The sequence below is a fragment of the Myotis lucifugus genome, unplaced genomic scaffold, assembly GCF_000147115.1.
Source record: "Myotis lucifugus unplaced genomic scaffold, Myoluc2.0 scaffold_577, whole genome shotgun sequence".
Lineage (NCBI taxonomy): Eukaryota > Metazoa > Chordata > Mammalia > Chiroptera > Vespertilionidae > Myotis > Myotis lucifugus.
In genome coordinates this window covers 221,773-237,991 of record NW_005871625.1, presented here as the reverse complement: position 1 = coordinate 237,991, position 16,219 = coordinate 221,773, and the positions used below count along the sequence as shown (strand labels likewise).

The 16,219-nt window shown below is 45.2% G+C and overlaps 1 protein-coding gene across 2 annotated transcripts in view; it reads right to left on the bottom strand.

The window, feature by feature from the left end:
- The window catches only part of FAM120A (family with sequence similarity 120A), a 92,916-nt gene that overhangs the window by 47,911 nt on the left and 28,786 nt on the right, over nt 1-16,219 (bottom strand). For both annotated transcript variants that reach the window (XM_023745752.1, XM_023745751.1), the window contains exons 5-6: nt 7,392-7,489; nt 6,865-7,145 (exon numbers count right to left, since the gene is read on the bottom strand). In XM_023745752.1, coding sequence (XP_023601520.1) covers nt 6,865-7,145; nt 7,392-7,489 — 379 coding nt within the window. The remainder of the gene's footprint in view (nt 1-6,864; nt 7,146-7,391; nt 7,490-16,219) is intronic.

Sequence of the window (16,219 nt, the reverse complement as noted above, 5' to 3'; positions counted from 1 at the left end):
GCACGAAATTTGTGCACAGGTAGGGACCCTAGGCCTGGCTGGTGATCAGGGCCAATATGCGGGGCGACCAGCGGGGCAATTGGGGACCCCACTCACACAGCCTTGGCTGGCCTGGCACTGCCTGTTCGTCGGCCCCACCCTCAGCCGCCACCAGTTGGGGCCTGCGGGCTGGGGGCAGCTCCTGCTTTGAGTGTCTGCCCCCTAGTGGTCAGTGCATGTCATAGTGAACAGTCCTTCCGCTGCTCCTTCTGCCGTTTGGTCGATTTGCATATTAGGGTTTTATGTCTATAAAAATAGATATAAAACAGCAGAACAAGCATCCGAATGACCTTCTGAACAAAGCCGGGGCTGCGAGGGCCGAGGCAGCCAGAGCTGTGAAGGCCTACTCTTGCATGAATTTCATGCATCGGGCCTCTAGTAGATAGGTAGCACAACAAAGGAATGTTCATTAAAACTGCAGCCTCCAAATGTGACAGCCCTAGTGACTGGCCCCAGGGTCAATCAGCAAGCACACAGAACAGTGTGAGGAGGGGAAAGGGGTGTGGCAGGGGGCGTGGCTTGTTATAAAGTTTAGTTTTGTTCTATATAGATTATCACAAGCTAAAAATAAAATGTCATAATCAAGATGCTCATGTGACCGTCTAATAATCATTCTATAATATCTAAAATCTGCCTGAAAAGCATCTGGACATTAGCCAATTTTTTAAAGTTCAGAATATTTCAATAGGAAAACTATATTACTTCATAACGTAAGAAAACAAAATTTTGAATACAACAACAAATGCCTTGGCTTGAAGAACAAATGAATTAGAGATTTCAGAATATTTCTACATGCAATTCATTATACACAACTACTCACACCTCACAATCAGACCAGAAACCGCTCACATAGACACAAAGTTTCATTGACCATGCCCTGGGCAGCCTGCTGAGACCTGGGTCCAGGTGGGTGGCCCAAGCAGGAAGCCACCATGAACTCTCTGTTGAACTGTCCTGTACACCCCATACCCCAAAGGCATAACACAGCTATCACTTAGTGCAGTTACTCATCAGCTGATTTAACTCACAAACAACCCAGTGATCTCCCATCCACGCTGGGCCCACGGAGTCCAGTGAGCTCCAGGTCACATAGCAAGTGGCAATGGAACTTGGCAAGACCAGACGAGGGATGTTAGAAGAATTGGGCCCTGGCAGCAGTGGGTCTCCACGCTGGTCAGCAGTCCTCCGGGCACTGACAGTGACAGTCCACAGCCCACACACGGCCCCACAGGAGTTCTGCGGGGCCAGCAGTTTTTACCACAGATGCCACCTTGACACAATACCTCGAACCAACGTGTCCCAGTATGTCACTGTACAAGGAAGGAACTCTATTCAAACTAAACCAACAAAATGGAGAAAACTTAATCTATCTTCTCTCCTAATAGGACTTTTAAAATATCCATTTAGAAATGTCAGCAATGACAGGCAAAAACACTGAAGTGATATTCATTGTACATATGCAGTTACATTGATACACAGATCAGAAAGCATGCTTACAAAGTGGAGTATGAAATAGGAAGAAAAGGAAAAAGGTAAGCTGCTATTTCTAAGAAAATATTCCATTACTGTAAAAACCATGTTAGTTATGCAGTAAAAAATAAGATATTTGAATATTCACCTATCTTTTGAAAACAGTTATATCTCTATATGTGGAAACATTGGTGATTTCCTATATTCTATTTTTTAATGTTTCAATTCTATCACTTTGTATTGAGATGTTAATTACAAAAAAAAAATCAAACAAAGAATTAAATCTTCAAATTGGCAACCTCAGATCAGATTCAAATTCTAAAAGCCAATGAATCTAAAAGCCAATAAAATAAACATCCCCACAAGGATTCAATTGTAACTCTTTTTTTTTTTTGCTTAAAGTATTACAAAGGGTATTACATATGTGTCCCTTCTCCGCCCCCCCCCTCCCCCGCCCTTGACAATCCCCTGGCCTCCCCTCAATTGTAACTCTTAACTCAACCAAAACAGGATTACAAAGACTTGACAAAGGCCAGGAAGAGAAGAAAAACAAAAACACTGCCAAGAACAGAGTAAGAAATATATGTTGATTATACTCTAGAAAAAAGAACAGGAGAAAAATATTATTTAGTTAGAAAGCAGCATTTCTTTCTTATTTGCTTCAAAATAACAGCCATGGGTCTGGAATAACTGCCCAGGCACTCGCCTAGCCCTCGGACAGACACAGAGCCCCTGCAACAGCAGGAGGCTGCAATTTTGCACATGAGAATGGACACTCAGGATAGTTCCAATGGCACCAATGCAGCTCATCTCAGCCCTGGTGAGGGTACCCAGTTCACGCCCCTGTATACAAGGCACCTCTCAGTCCAGCACAGACCTATAAACTGCCCAGGGACACATGCCCACTTCAAGACAGTAAGAACCCGCGATGCCCATTCCAGCAGGGTGATGGAAAAGACATCTGAAGAGGCTAAAATCCTGAGTTAGGTATTTAAAAAAAAAGGGGGGGGGAGGTGGAGGAGATACAGAGTCCGCCCAGCACACACATATACATGTGTATATACATACACACCCATAGTGAAAGGGCCACTGTCTGAACCCAAAGACAAGCCAGGAAGCACTTTCACACCCAGCTAGTCCACAGGACACCTCAGCATGCACTTCCCTTCACATAAGAACATGCTTTGGAGTTGGGGCATGTTTCTGCCCTGGCCAACGTGGTTGCAATGCACCCTCAGACCCACCTCTGAGCTCAGACAGTGCAAACCTTCTGGGGAGTGCCCTCGACTCTCAGAAATCACAAGTGCCGAGGACCTGCCAAGAGAGCCAAGACCTCATGTCACACAAACTCTATCCACTTCCCTCACTGACCTTATTTTTTTAATAAATGTTTGCAAATGTCATAGGTTAAAAAAAAGTATCATGTTTGAAGTTGCATTCCTTTGATTTTCCTAGTGAGCAAGAACATCCATTCATATTTTATTGACCAACTGTGTTTCCTCTGACCTGCATGTTTATATCCTTTGCCATTCAAAACACTTGTCTTTTTAATTTGTAGGAAGCTTTTTTTTCTGGTGGTGAGGGGAACAATTCTCTTTTATTCTATAACTAGAGGCCCAATGCACAAAATTCGTGCAAGGGGCTTGGCCCTCATAGCCACGGCGGCTTGCCTCAGCCCTCACAGCCTCGGCTTCATCCGGAAGGTCTAATTAGCATATTATGCTTTTATTATTATAGATAGTCCTATGACCCATCAGCACCATGCTTTAAAAAAATAATTGATGTCTGTTAGAGAAACAGTATCACTTACTAGTATTTTATGGACCCACCTGTGGAAAATACAGTGAAGGGAGTATAAATGCCAGAGGGAATCGAACAGGGAAAAGTGATAGGGGCCCTGGCTGGTTTAACTCAGGGTTTAGAGCAGTGATGGCGAAACTATGACACGCGTGTCAGAGGTGACACTCGAACTCATTTTTTTGGTTGATTTTTCTTTGTTAAATGGCATTTAAATATATAAAATAAATATCAAAAATATAAGTCTTTGTTTTACTATGGTTGCAAATATCAAAAAATGTCTATATGTGACACGGCACCAGAGTTAAGTTAGGGTTTTTCAAAATGCTGACACGCCGAGCTCAAAAGGTTCGCCATCACTGGTTTAGAGTGTAGGCCCGCAGTCCAAGGGTCACAGGTTCGATTCCCAGCCCCTGTCAGGGTTCATGTGGAAGGCAAGCAATCAATGTGTTTCTCTCACATAGATGTTCTCTCTCTCTCTCTACCACCGCCCCCCCTAAAAACTAATCAGAAAAAATATCCTTGGGTGAGAATTTTTTTTAAAAAAGTGATGAGGGATGATGAAGTGACAGAGAGGGACACACCCAGCTGGGTGGTGGCAGACTCCCACCTCTGCTATTGCACAAGTCAAATTCGTAAGTATAGCAACTACAAACATTTACAGTCAACCTGCAGAAGCTGTTACAAGAGGTGCTGAAGTCGGGTCGTGGAGTAATTTCCAGCTAAATGGCCTAGGCTCCCAAATACCTGTCCATCCCAAGGATAACGACACCAGATCAGAGCAAACTCATTTCCAAAGAATCATGGGATCTCTCCTGCCACAGGCCCATTCTAAGCAAGCATTGTGATAGTTCACGTCACACCGAGCATAGAGGTCAGACTCTTCATCATCCAGCCTCCACCTTGCTAGACCTGCTGGTCAAGCCACCTCTCCTTCCACCCTACATCTGTCCAGCTCTGTCCCTGCTGCCACAGCTCAAATCTCACCTCTCGGGGACGTGCTCCCAACTCCAGTCCCTCTTGTCCAGGGTGTTCTTCATACACTCATCACTTGGGCTGTTCACTTCTTTGCAGACTGCCTGCACCACACCTTGTCTGTACTGCCTGCCACCATGCTCACTGGTAGACACAGTGCTCAGGTGCTGCTTGGCTGAATGGATGATTTCTTTCCCTCAAGACCATCTGAAAATTGTAGATTCAGGGATCTTCATTCACATCCAAACCAAAGGTAACCAACCATATGTCCTGACTTTATGCTCTCACCGGATTTTGAGCTAGGAAAGCAACCCTCTATCCTATGCATGGCCTCAAGTGCACACACACGACACATTCAACGGGCTAGAACAGTGATGGCGAACCTTTTGAGCTCGGCGTGTCAGCATTTTGAAAAACCCTAACTTAACTCTGGTGCCGTGTCACATATAGAAATTTTTTGATCTTTGCAACCATAGTAAAACAAAGATGTATATTTTTGATATTTATTTTATATATTTAAATGCCATTTAACAAAGAAAAATCAACCCAAAAAATGAGTTCGCGTGTCACCTCTGACACGCGTGTCATAGGTTCGCCATCACTGGGCTAGAATCTTCGCCCTGAAATCAAGAACACTGACCTTCTTTTAGCATTCTGCCACAAGCAAGGACACCTATGACCAGGGCTCATCCCAGGTCCTACCATGCCTGGCACAGAATCCTGAAGCCTCAGGCACACGTACCCCATTTCCTCTTAATTTTAACTCTTCTGTCTCTCGTTGTTAAAATAAATGGGGAAGTAGATTCAAGGAAATTAAGACATTGCTAAGCTGCACTTGATCCACTCTTGCCCTTGCTAGCTGTTAATGTGCTCCACCACACTTCACATCACAAAGACGGCAGATGTTCCTGCTGACCCTACACTGAGTCCACTTTCCAGAAGCTTCTCCACAAAAGGCAGTGAAAACACCAAGTTGGGGTGTGGACAAGTGAGTTACAGCTCAAAGTGGGAGAGGTGACTGAAATCGAGGACAGTTTCAGGGAATGCGATGCTGGCCAGGACCTTGGGGAACAGGGTGGAACTGAATCTGTACCTAAGAAGGGAGGAGAAACTTTACTCACCCCAAGTTCAACTTACGTCTAACTGGGCAGTGTGCCAAATTAAGCTGCAGCTCGCATTATCTCTGAATCCCTACCTGAAAATACAAGGCTGCCACCACACCTCCCCATGCCAGGCCTCTGCTGGCTCCCACATTCGCCACCCCACAAAGCACATCTGCCTCACGTCTACCTGTGTTTCAGTCTGGAAAGAATGTTTCTTATTAAGACGACCATGTACTACACAGATGCCTTGACTTTGCTGACATGAGTCAACTTTTAAAAGAAAACTCATAGAATTCCAGAGTGGAAGGGGTTCAAGACATCTATCAGCCATTTTTAGACTTCCATGAGCTAAAGAGACACTGGTTGCTCATTTACACACACTGATTTCTGAGCCCCTGCCCAGAAATTCTCACTCAGTAGGTCTTAAATATATTTCCTTTCCAAAAGGTTAACTCAAAAGTTTGAATGTTATGACTTTTCACTTCATTTTAGGATTGCACATGCAGTAAGCGTTTAAGCATTTTATGCTTCTCTGCTTCAGACACCGCACAATCTCTGGATGACAGCGAACTCTTTGGTTACTGCCGCTTGAGGTCAGCAGACATTAGTGCCATTTTACAGATGGAGAAAAAGAGGACAAGAGAGGAAAAATCTACAGCATCAGTAACTTGCAGGAAGAATGGAAACTTGCACATTTCTTACAGCAGAAATCAATGTAGTACTAACTAGCCCATGGCATCTACCTGTTAACTAGAGTTCCAACCCAGGAAAAGGAGATAAGGCTATAAGAAAAGACCCTTTTTCTTTTCCTTTCTTCTTTCTTTTATTTGAACCAGGATTCTTAAACACATAAGGTGAAGTAAGGAGGGGAGGAAGACTGTCCATTTAAGACTTCCTCAATCAGATTATAACAAATTATGTACCTGAAAATTCATTTACTTAGGGGCATACGTTTAAAATACTCCTCTCTGGGAGAACTCCAGCCTGGGCCTGGCAGCTTTCTAGGGTTTTGGTTGGGTGAACAGTGTTATTTCAAGAAGAGTCCTATGAGTTGTTAAACTCAGCAAAAGAAATGCAAAGTTCCCACTGGTCCAGGAGCTGAGACTGAAAGCCTCAGGCGTCTAACCTAAAATGCTTCCTGGGATGGGGGTAGGGCAAGAACAGCAAGGAAAACCACAGAGTGAGGATCAGCAGCACCTGAGCAGACAACTTCACCACGTCTGGTGGTCACATCGACCAATTCTCCTAAAATTCCACCCCAGCAGAGGAACAAGGGGCCAAGGCCACGGCTGGCAGCAGACGTTCAGCGGGAATCCCTGTGAAAATGTCTAACCACCTCTCTCATCCCTGTCTGAGGAGCTCCCATCCCGGCACAGAGACCCTCACCTACCTGCTGCAAACTGCCTCTCTGAGCACAGCACTCGGTGCCACGGGCTGTGGCTTCCCCAGGGATGAGCTACATAACAAAGCCACCACTCACTTTGCAGCTCCTCCACTGCCTTCATCATTGTCTGAAGATGACGACGTAGAAGAACCAGGAAAGTACGCTGAGTCCACGTGATTGGGGCTGCCGCTCGGAGCGGGGTTGATCGGGGAAGATCTTTCATACAGTGGAGTATGTTTTCCTTCATGAGGAATGTTACTGTAGTTGTTCTGCTCAGTCAGATTCTTTCCGCTTGTTTCTAAAGGGAGGGCCGGCTCAGCGAGGCTGTAATGGTGTGGACCCTGACCCGGAGCACCTGGGTTGGGCCCCTGTGGAGCCTGAAACAGAGGGCAGAGGGCACAGGTCACACACCCACAAGCTGCCTACGGGACCTGGCTCCCGTTAGCACTGTGGGCCTTGGCTCCATTTTTAATTCAACAAACACTGACACCTGTTTCACATATCAATTCAGGAGCTTAAGATGTTATTTCAGTGTTCATTAAGATGTGATGCATATGCAGCTAGCAAGGCCAGCTGTCCCCAAGGCAGGCAAACCAGCTGCAGAAGGAAAGGAAAGGCCTTACCATGGGCTTGGCTTGCAGAGAGGTCTGTGGAATGTTGAGCATCTGGGGGGGGACATACGGTGGCACTATCCCAGGCATTCCAAACGGATTTGGTCTGGCTGTTTCATCAACACGGAGAGAAAACAATAAAACAACTGTGAGCAGAAGACACCTCCCCAGGACATTGTGGTGGCCAGCATGTGTCCCATCTGTCTTGTATGTCTCAGATGCCAACACACCACTGGTCCCACTTCTCAGAAACCTCTAGGAAATCATGTTTAACAGTAAAAAATATTTTATGACGATCAATTTTATATACTGAGACTAGATTTTTAACTTTCAAGAATCTTCAGTTAACTTTTGATAGTGTTTTTGCTTTTGTTTCCTTGATTGCCTAGTTAATCCATCGTTAACTGGCCAGGCATTCTCATTCACCTGTCTCTGCTCACTGCTGACAAACCCCGATCCCTGATACTGTAGCTCTAACGAACAAAACAGGGGCAGAACACTTCCCCCTCCAGCTGTGGAGCAACAGAACTTCTCTGTTTAAGCTCAAACGAGGTTCTTAGCTATTAGCAAGCTTTTAAATACAAAAAGTGAAATGTGGTCATTGCTGCCTGTACTTTGTTTTTCATTGTTAGCAAAACCATGATCAGGTGACACATTTTAACATACATTACAGAATCAGTAATGTCAGATGCTGTGTGCTCGAAGAACATGACTTTATAAACCTGTTCTGGTGTATGCTGGCATTTGTTCATTATCCTCATGCGTCACAGTGACACACAAAACAGAAGCCACATGGAGAAGCGGTTGCACACACAACATCAGGACTGGGTCCTGTGTCGGCTTTAAGATGTAACAACAGATCAGTCAACCTGACCAGCAGCCCCGATACTTCCACGTCCATAACCCTCAATGTCTCCCTACAGGTCTGAGGAGAAGTGGCCAGGTGGGTGCAGTCAGCCACACAAGCAAAGTCAGCAGAGTAATCTGCACCAAGATATTCAGTGACAAGGAGCATGGCCTTGTCAAAACCACTTTGTCACTTCTTCCCACCCACGAGAACTCATGAGCCTCGGAAGCCGCAATCCCTTGGAAGATCCTATCTCAAAGTGATTCACACTCAAGCTCATGGATGTCCTAGTCCTGTGACCTGGCTCACAGGGAGTAAGAGCTCAACCCATCTTTCACTTCCCGCCAAACAAGACAACTGTGGGACAGTAGCTGGAGACGATTATGTTGCCATGTCTACATATGGGGCTGACGGCACATGTACACACACAAGCATACATGTTTACCACATACACACTGGCATCACAAACACACACATACCACAGACATTCCTGATCAAACATTAAGTCTATAAACATTCAAACCTCCAAGTGGAAGACCCTGTAACTGTTAAAGTTTCTTCTCAGGTAAGAATATCATTAAATCCATTCAAGCTCTAATAATGTAATTTGAATCACTGTAAAAAGCCTAGTTTGCAATCTCTTGTAGCTGACCTACCACACTTAAACTCCTGAGCATACAAATGAAATGCTGAACGCAGCCATCAGCATTCCAATGAAGATGAACATTTTTGTTTCACTCTATTTTTGGCCATTATATACTATAAACTTTCTGAAAAGCACAAACTTTCCTTAAAACCAAAAAACCCCAAACTATATTAAAACTTAAAAGCAACAATTTCCAAGGAAAGAACATTTTCTAAAATCATACTGCAATCACTGACCTCAAATAAACCTTTGAGAATCCACAGAGCTAGTTACTATTCTATCATAACCTAGTCCAACTAGTGAATTAATGGCTCTCAAAGCTGCAGAAATGCCCAATAAGCCAGGGCCTGTCTGTGGGAACTTCACGTCTCCTGGTGTAAGCAGTTCTCATTCTCAAAGCCCTCGTGCAGCTCAGCGGAGCCACAGACTGTCTTCTATGTGACAAGGGCATCTTTCTCAGAACTGGCACTGACTCACGGGTGGAGGGTTAACACCACCAGTTTCTCGTTCTCCTCCTTTCACAAACACTATAGAGGCAGGCTTTGTTAGAAAAGTACATGGACTGAAGACAGAAGACAGGAGAAAAATGTTTAACATGAAAAATATTTTTCATAATCCAAAAATTATCTCTTAAATATTAAAGACCTCTTTGAGAATGAACAGCACCCACTGCAACCCTTCAGCTGTGCTTAGTGAGCTGTGCACTCAGGACGAGAAGACATATCATTCCACACCCACTGCCCCCAATTACTTACTCTGCCTGTATGAAGCTGTCCAGTTTTTCTCTAACTCAAAAGAGATTTTTTTAAAAGAAGGGTATTAACCAAGAACAAAAGCTCTACTGAAAGCTAGTTAGCCCTGCCTCAACCTAACAAATATTCATCTGTTACTGGACGTATTACTGCACATATTACTACAGAGATGCTACATTAAATAAAACAAACGGTAACAACGTAATATTTTTAAAAAATTCTATTTGCAGATGGGCGCTGATATGTGATTTTCAAGTGCTACTAAAAAAATATAGCTTTGAAAATTCAGATTCAAGGATTAAATAAATCCATATATTTTCTACCAACTAACTCTAGTTTTCCATGCTTGCAAACAACAAGGCAGAATTTTCCAACTACATTAACCATGCTGAAATGGATTTACGGTTGATCGCTGAACAGCACGAGCCTGAACTGCATGGGTCCACTTATATGGGGATTTTTTTCAATAAATACAGTCAGCCCTCTGTATCCTCCGGGGTTTCACATCCAACCAACCTCAAATGGAAAACTGTACTTTCAATCTGCAGTTGGGAGCCCACAGATGTGCTGTTCTAGGCCAGTGATGGCAAACCTTTTGAGCTCGGCGTGTCAGCATTTTGAAAAACCCTAACTTAACTCTGGTGCCGTGTCACATATAGAAATTTTTTGATATTTGCAACCATAGTAAAACAAAGACTTATATTTTTGATATTTATCTTATATATTTAAATGCCATTTAACAAAGAAAAATCAACCAAAAAAATGAGTTCGAGTGTCACCTTTGACACACGTGTCATAGGTTCGCCATCACTGTATCTAGGCCATTTAATACAAGCGACTTAAGCATCTTGGGATTTTGGTATCGGGGTGGGGGTTCTAGAACCAATTAATCCTCTGTAGATACCGAGGGATGACTACAATTGGGTTTTGAGGGAGTCAAGTTATATGGGGATTTTCAACAGCACAGGGGGTTGGCACCCCTAACCCCACACTGTTCAAGGGTCAAATAAATGTATTTACTCAGCATCAATATTCTATAGACGTTAAGGCACACGTAAAGTTATATTGCTACTGGCATTAGAGTTCTTGGGTTCCCCAAGCCGCAGAAAAATGTCCAGAGTTTATTACGCTTATGCTCGAGCACAAGGGAGGCAGCACAGAGGAGAGGAAGGTCCTCTGAACTGGCTTCATGGCTGGCTCTGCTTGGCTCTTTCATAAGCTGGTGGCAAAGTGGGCTGCGGGAAAAGGCAGACGTTCTGAAAAGGTGGCTTGTGGAATTTTTCATTTCAGCGTTCGGGTGAATTCCTTTTCCAGCTGCTTTGCCTGGTAATGACTTTGCACCTACGCTGAGGGGGTAGGATGGCAGAGTTCTCATTACTGCCACCCTAGAAAGGGCAAACAGCGGTCAAACCTTGGTCAACTGCACATTCGAATGGGTAGTTTAAGCAGGTAGCAGGGAGATAAAATCAGCTGCCCATGTTTCTGAGTAGGGAGTGAAAAGGTGGTGGCACTTTTGTGGTCCAGCGTTCCTTCTGGCCATCTGGTATCCTTGGGGTCCTGGGCCTGGGTCACTGTGCTATCTCAATCTGAAGGAGAATTTCATGTAATTCTTTCCATCCTCTCATAGATGAATAGCTTCTGAAGGCAGGCTGGGTTGGGAGCACAGTGGGAACCGACAGGAAACCAGAGTGGCCTATGAAGTTCGGTCTGACAGGCCGAGCCAGACTGAAGGCCAGGCAGGAAGGCAGAGGCCGGGAGGGAGGGGACTTTGGGGCAAGAGGACACAGGAGGCATCCTCAGCTTTTAAAGAACTGACGCTTGTAAGTTTCCAGTGAGCACCAACTCTCAGAAGCCCAGAGCTGGGCAGCTGATGGCTGCCCAAAGCTACAGTGCCAGCCAGGCCCCACAGGGAGACCCTAGGCCACTGTCCAGGAGAAAAGCCCTCACAACAGAAGCCAATACTACAGAGCTGAGAAAAGTCAGATCATGATAAAGCAAGCAGGCATATTCTGAGTGGCACCCGAAAGAATTACCAAATCAATCCAGGGAAGCACATTCCAGGTCAATGTAAACAAGAACTTTCTGAGAATTAGGGTGGATCGACGACAAGGGCTGCTCTGGCTGCTTGACTGTGGGCACAGGAATGTTCCACGCCAAGAGGGGGCCTGAAGCTAGTACAAGCACCCCTGGCTTTTTATGACCGAGTTTGGATAGCGCACATGTGGACCTCACAGGATACAGTATTAAGTCCACTTGGTGCCTGAATCTTGAATAGCATGAGCCTGGGTAGTGACAGATTCATCCCAAATTGTATTCAAATCTATTCAATTCCAGGGCTCACTGAATCAGAGTTTGAATCATAGGTGTTTAATAGCAAAAGGTTCTTGTGCTTCCACTGACTGAATAAAGATCCAGAAAGTAGAAAAGGACACAATTCTCACTTAACCACTTACGTGGTTTCACAAGTCTATGATAAAACAGGACAAATCTGTTACTGTCTATCTGTGTATTTTAGAAAAGCAAACCTAAAACCACAGCCTAATGGTCTTTATTTGGAAGACACTGGTGAGTTGAACTGGCATTCCTGCTCGCGGGAACACACACCTTGCAGTCAAACCAGACAGCAGCCAAAAGGAAGATGTATTTTCACATCTTCCAAAATGACCAAACTTTCAATAAACCATAAGACTAGACAGTGTGTATCACTTCAAACCACATCAACTAAAATAAACTCAGTAAAAACTGAATGAAAGGTCACGGGAACAGATTGAGAGAATTCGATGAGCCCAAAATGATCTGCCTGCGGATCTAAGAGAAAGAATATCTTTGCTTTCCTCTGGCAAGTCTACCCTGTCAGACCCTGAGGGCTGGCATCAGAGCCATTTGCATTAGCTTTAAAACGATAAAAATTGAAAAAGATGAACATGGACACGTCTTGAAAAAAACAAGTGTAGAACGACATGAAGAACACAGCATTTCTTTAAAAATCAAAGCACTACTATTTATTCTATATTATGAGGTTAGAAAATATAAAAGTCTGTTTGAGGGAAGACACATGACTTAGAAAAGCCTAATGTATTTCTTTAAAGAAAGAGAAATGTGAACAAATATTATTTGTTAAACCTGTCCAGTGCGTACAATACTGCTATGATACTTACTATCTTTTGTTACAAAGCTTCCTATATAATAAAAGGGTAATATGCAAATCGACTGAACAGAACGACTGGCTGCTATGACATGCACTGACCACCAGAGGGGCAGACACTCAACATGAGCTGCCCCCTGGTGGCCAGTGCGCTCCCACAGCAGGAGCTCAGCTCAGCCAGAAGTCCAGATGCTAGGCTCACAATGGCTGGCTGGCTGGCTGGCGAGTGAAGCAGCAGTGCCAGGAGCCTCTTGTGCCTCTGTGTCTGATTGACGGCTTAGTCCTGCTCCCTGCTAGGCCTGCTTGCGGGGAGTGGGCCTAAGCCGTCAGTCAGACACCCTCTGAGGGCTCCCAGACTGCAAGAGGGCGCAGACTGGGCTGAGGGACACCCCCCCCGCCCCCCCGCAACACACACACACACACACACACACACACACACACACACACACCAGTGCACGAATCTCGAGCACCGGGCTTCTAGTTTCTTAATAAAAAAATTAAGTAAAAATCTTGGAAAGGGTGAATTTAATAAAAGCAAAGCTATAAAACTGAGTATCACATAAATTTTAAAAGAAATTTCAGGAACTTATTAGTAAAGTGTATCATTAGTATAATATTGAACGCCTGGTGACAAAATTTTTTTAAACGTGCAATAGCAAAAAACCTAAAAATATTCTAGGTAATGACCACAGGATATGGTTAAGTAGATTCGGACTATCAGACACACTGTTGTGGGAACAGGACAAGTTATGGTGCAGAGTCATTCACGTGCCTTCCCTGCATGGTGAGCCTGGCTGTGTGGACAAGGGGCAGGTGAATGAGTTCCTGAGGGTCAGTTCTAGTGGCGGGAGCAGTGTGGGCAGTTATGTTCTCTCTCACCCCAGCTTGTCCATACCCTACCCCTCTCTGGTACATGTGTGCAAGCCATTGCCCTCTGTTCCAAGCAGGTCACTCTAGATTCTGCACAGGTCCCACTGTGGTCCCAATTGGGTAACCTAGTTTCCTGAAGAGGAAGCCCTGCAGGAGCTGTGCCATTCTTCACACTGTCTTCATGTTCACGGGTGACATCTCCTGATCATCACCCCCCATTATGGCAGGGTATGTTGTTGGCCAGTAAGCTGTATTTTCAAGAAGACTGTTACAGGACCTAGAATGCTCAGTGACAATTGATGGACAGTCTGGTGAACAACAGACGTGCAAATTGTGTGGTTACATGAATCCACCTTCCCAGTTACCAGAAAGCAACACCCTCCAGCAAAGCAAGGGCCCAGCTCAGAGCCCACTGACTAGCACTGGTCTCTGCCTCCCGTTCATACAGGTGCCTTCCTGAGCCCTGGCCCTGAGAGCTGTGTCCCATCACTGCAGTTAGGATGGCAGTCATTTCTGTTCTTATACATCCATGGGTCACCAGTGTTTGGCATTCTGTGAATTGGTATCCTCTGATTCAGTCTGGTAAACTGTGGCCAGCCTTGGGGGCCCATCAGGATGTGGGGCACCCCTGTCAGCATACTGGCAGTCACAAGACCCAGAGGTCCTTTCTTTGCAGTCCCTGTGTAGTCTGTTCTTTGTCCAGTGGCAATAGTTCCTATTTCAATATGGTTATCTTTGCACAACTCTTTCTCTATTTGCCATGCAGTCCTGCTATCTAGCAACCTCCCTTGGTCTCCAATGGACCAGGGGCATTGTCCCATCCCTCAGCTTTTTTCATAATAGGTTAAGCCTATTCAATCCTCTCTCCTGTGTCAAGCCCATGGAAGGGATCACAGGTGGGCTTGCCCACTTATCCTGCCCTCTTCCATGTTGATCAGCACAGAGGAAGCTGCAAAGCTAACACCTATTTTTGGAGCTATTAGTGCCGCAGAAGCTCCTCTTCACCTCACCTCTGTTGAGTTCTTGCCAGGACTCCTCTTCTGACTGCACTGCTCTGCACTTCTGGCTCCACCGCTTCTCCCTGGTCCGAGGCATTGGCTCAGGACCTCTCTATGGAATGTGCATCCACAGAAAACCTCCCCAGGGAAGCCTGCCTACTTCCATAGCTCCAATTATTTCTCAGGGTCCAAATACAATAAAGAAAACAGAATTCAGGGTACTGGAAGATGGGGAAATGTGACAGGGAGAGATGAGGAGAAGGCTCTGATATTAATAATATTCCTCTGATTTTTATTTTCTTTCCTGTAGAAATATATTGTGTTTATGATAGTTTCAAAATAATTTAAGATTTTATCATGAAAAATCCCTCGATGAGATTTTGTGGTCCTAAGATTAAGTCTAAGTTTCAGGCTGTGCATGGCCAATGCACCCAGACTAACATGCATCACCTGACCACTCTTTCCCTTCTTCTTGTGCTCCAAGCACATTCTTTTGTTGCTTTTACACCCTGTCCTCTCACCTCAACACCTTTGCACATGCTGTCTCCTCTGCATATACTTATTCCCTATTGTCACCTTGCAAAATTCCTGCCCTAGCTCCAACCCTCACCCCAAACTATAATCAGAAACAAAACTGATGGAATCAAGCATTAGTTTAATAAGGCTGGTCTTCCCTGACCTTCCTGTTCACATTCCTGTAGCATTCTCCCTCTCATGCATCTACAAGGGCAAAGATAACATCTGTCTAGCCTACCATACTGTCCAACAGTCAGCACAGTGCCTGCCGTGAAGTGAACATGTTAAAGGAGCTCATTTAGTTTTTTTTTTAATTAATAGACTTTATTTTTTTAGCAGTTTTAGTTTACAGAAAACTTAGCAGAAAGTATACACCTTGCATTACTGTAGTACATTTGCTGTAACTGACTACCCAATATCAATATATTATCTATACTAATAATAGAGGAATATGCAAATTGTCCAGGACGCCGTCACAGTAACAGTAACGACTGAACAGCAGGATGCATGGGGCAACAAGGCCAGCAGGGGGGTTAGTGAGGGACGACCAAACAACTGAATAGCAGGCTGCATGGGGTGACAAGGCTGGCAGGAGGGGGTAGTTGGGGGCGACCAGGCCGGCAGGGAGGGCAGTTAGGAGCAACCAGGCCAGCAGAGGGGGGCAGTTGGGGATGACCAGGCCGGCAGGGCAGGGAAGTTGGGGGTGACCAGGCCAGCAGGGCAGGGCAGTTAGGGGCGATCAGGCTGGCAGGCAGAGGCGATTAGGGGTGACCAGGCTGGCAGAGGGAGCAGTTAGGGGCGATCAGGCAGGTGAGCAGTTAGCAGTCAGCAGTCCCAGATTGTGAGAAGGATGTTCGACTGCTGATACTGAGGATCGGGCCTAAACCAGCAGTCGGACATTCCCCCGAGGGGTCCCGGATTGGAGAGGGTGCAGGCTGGGCTGAGGGGACCCCCCCCCACACGCCACGCACGAATTTCGTGCACTGGGCCTCTAGTTATTAACTAAAGTCCATGGTTTAAGGTTCACTCTTGGAAGTGATGCATTTTATGGATTTGACCAAATTCA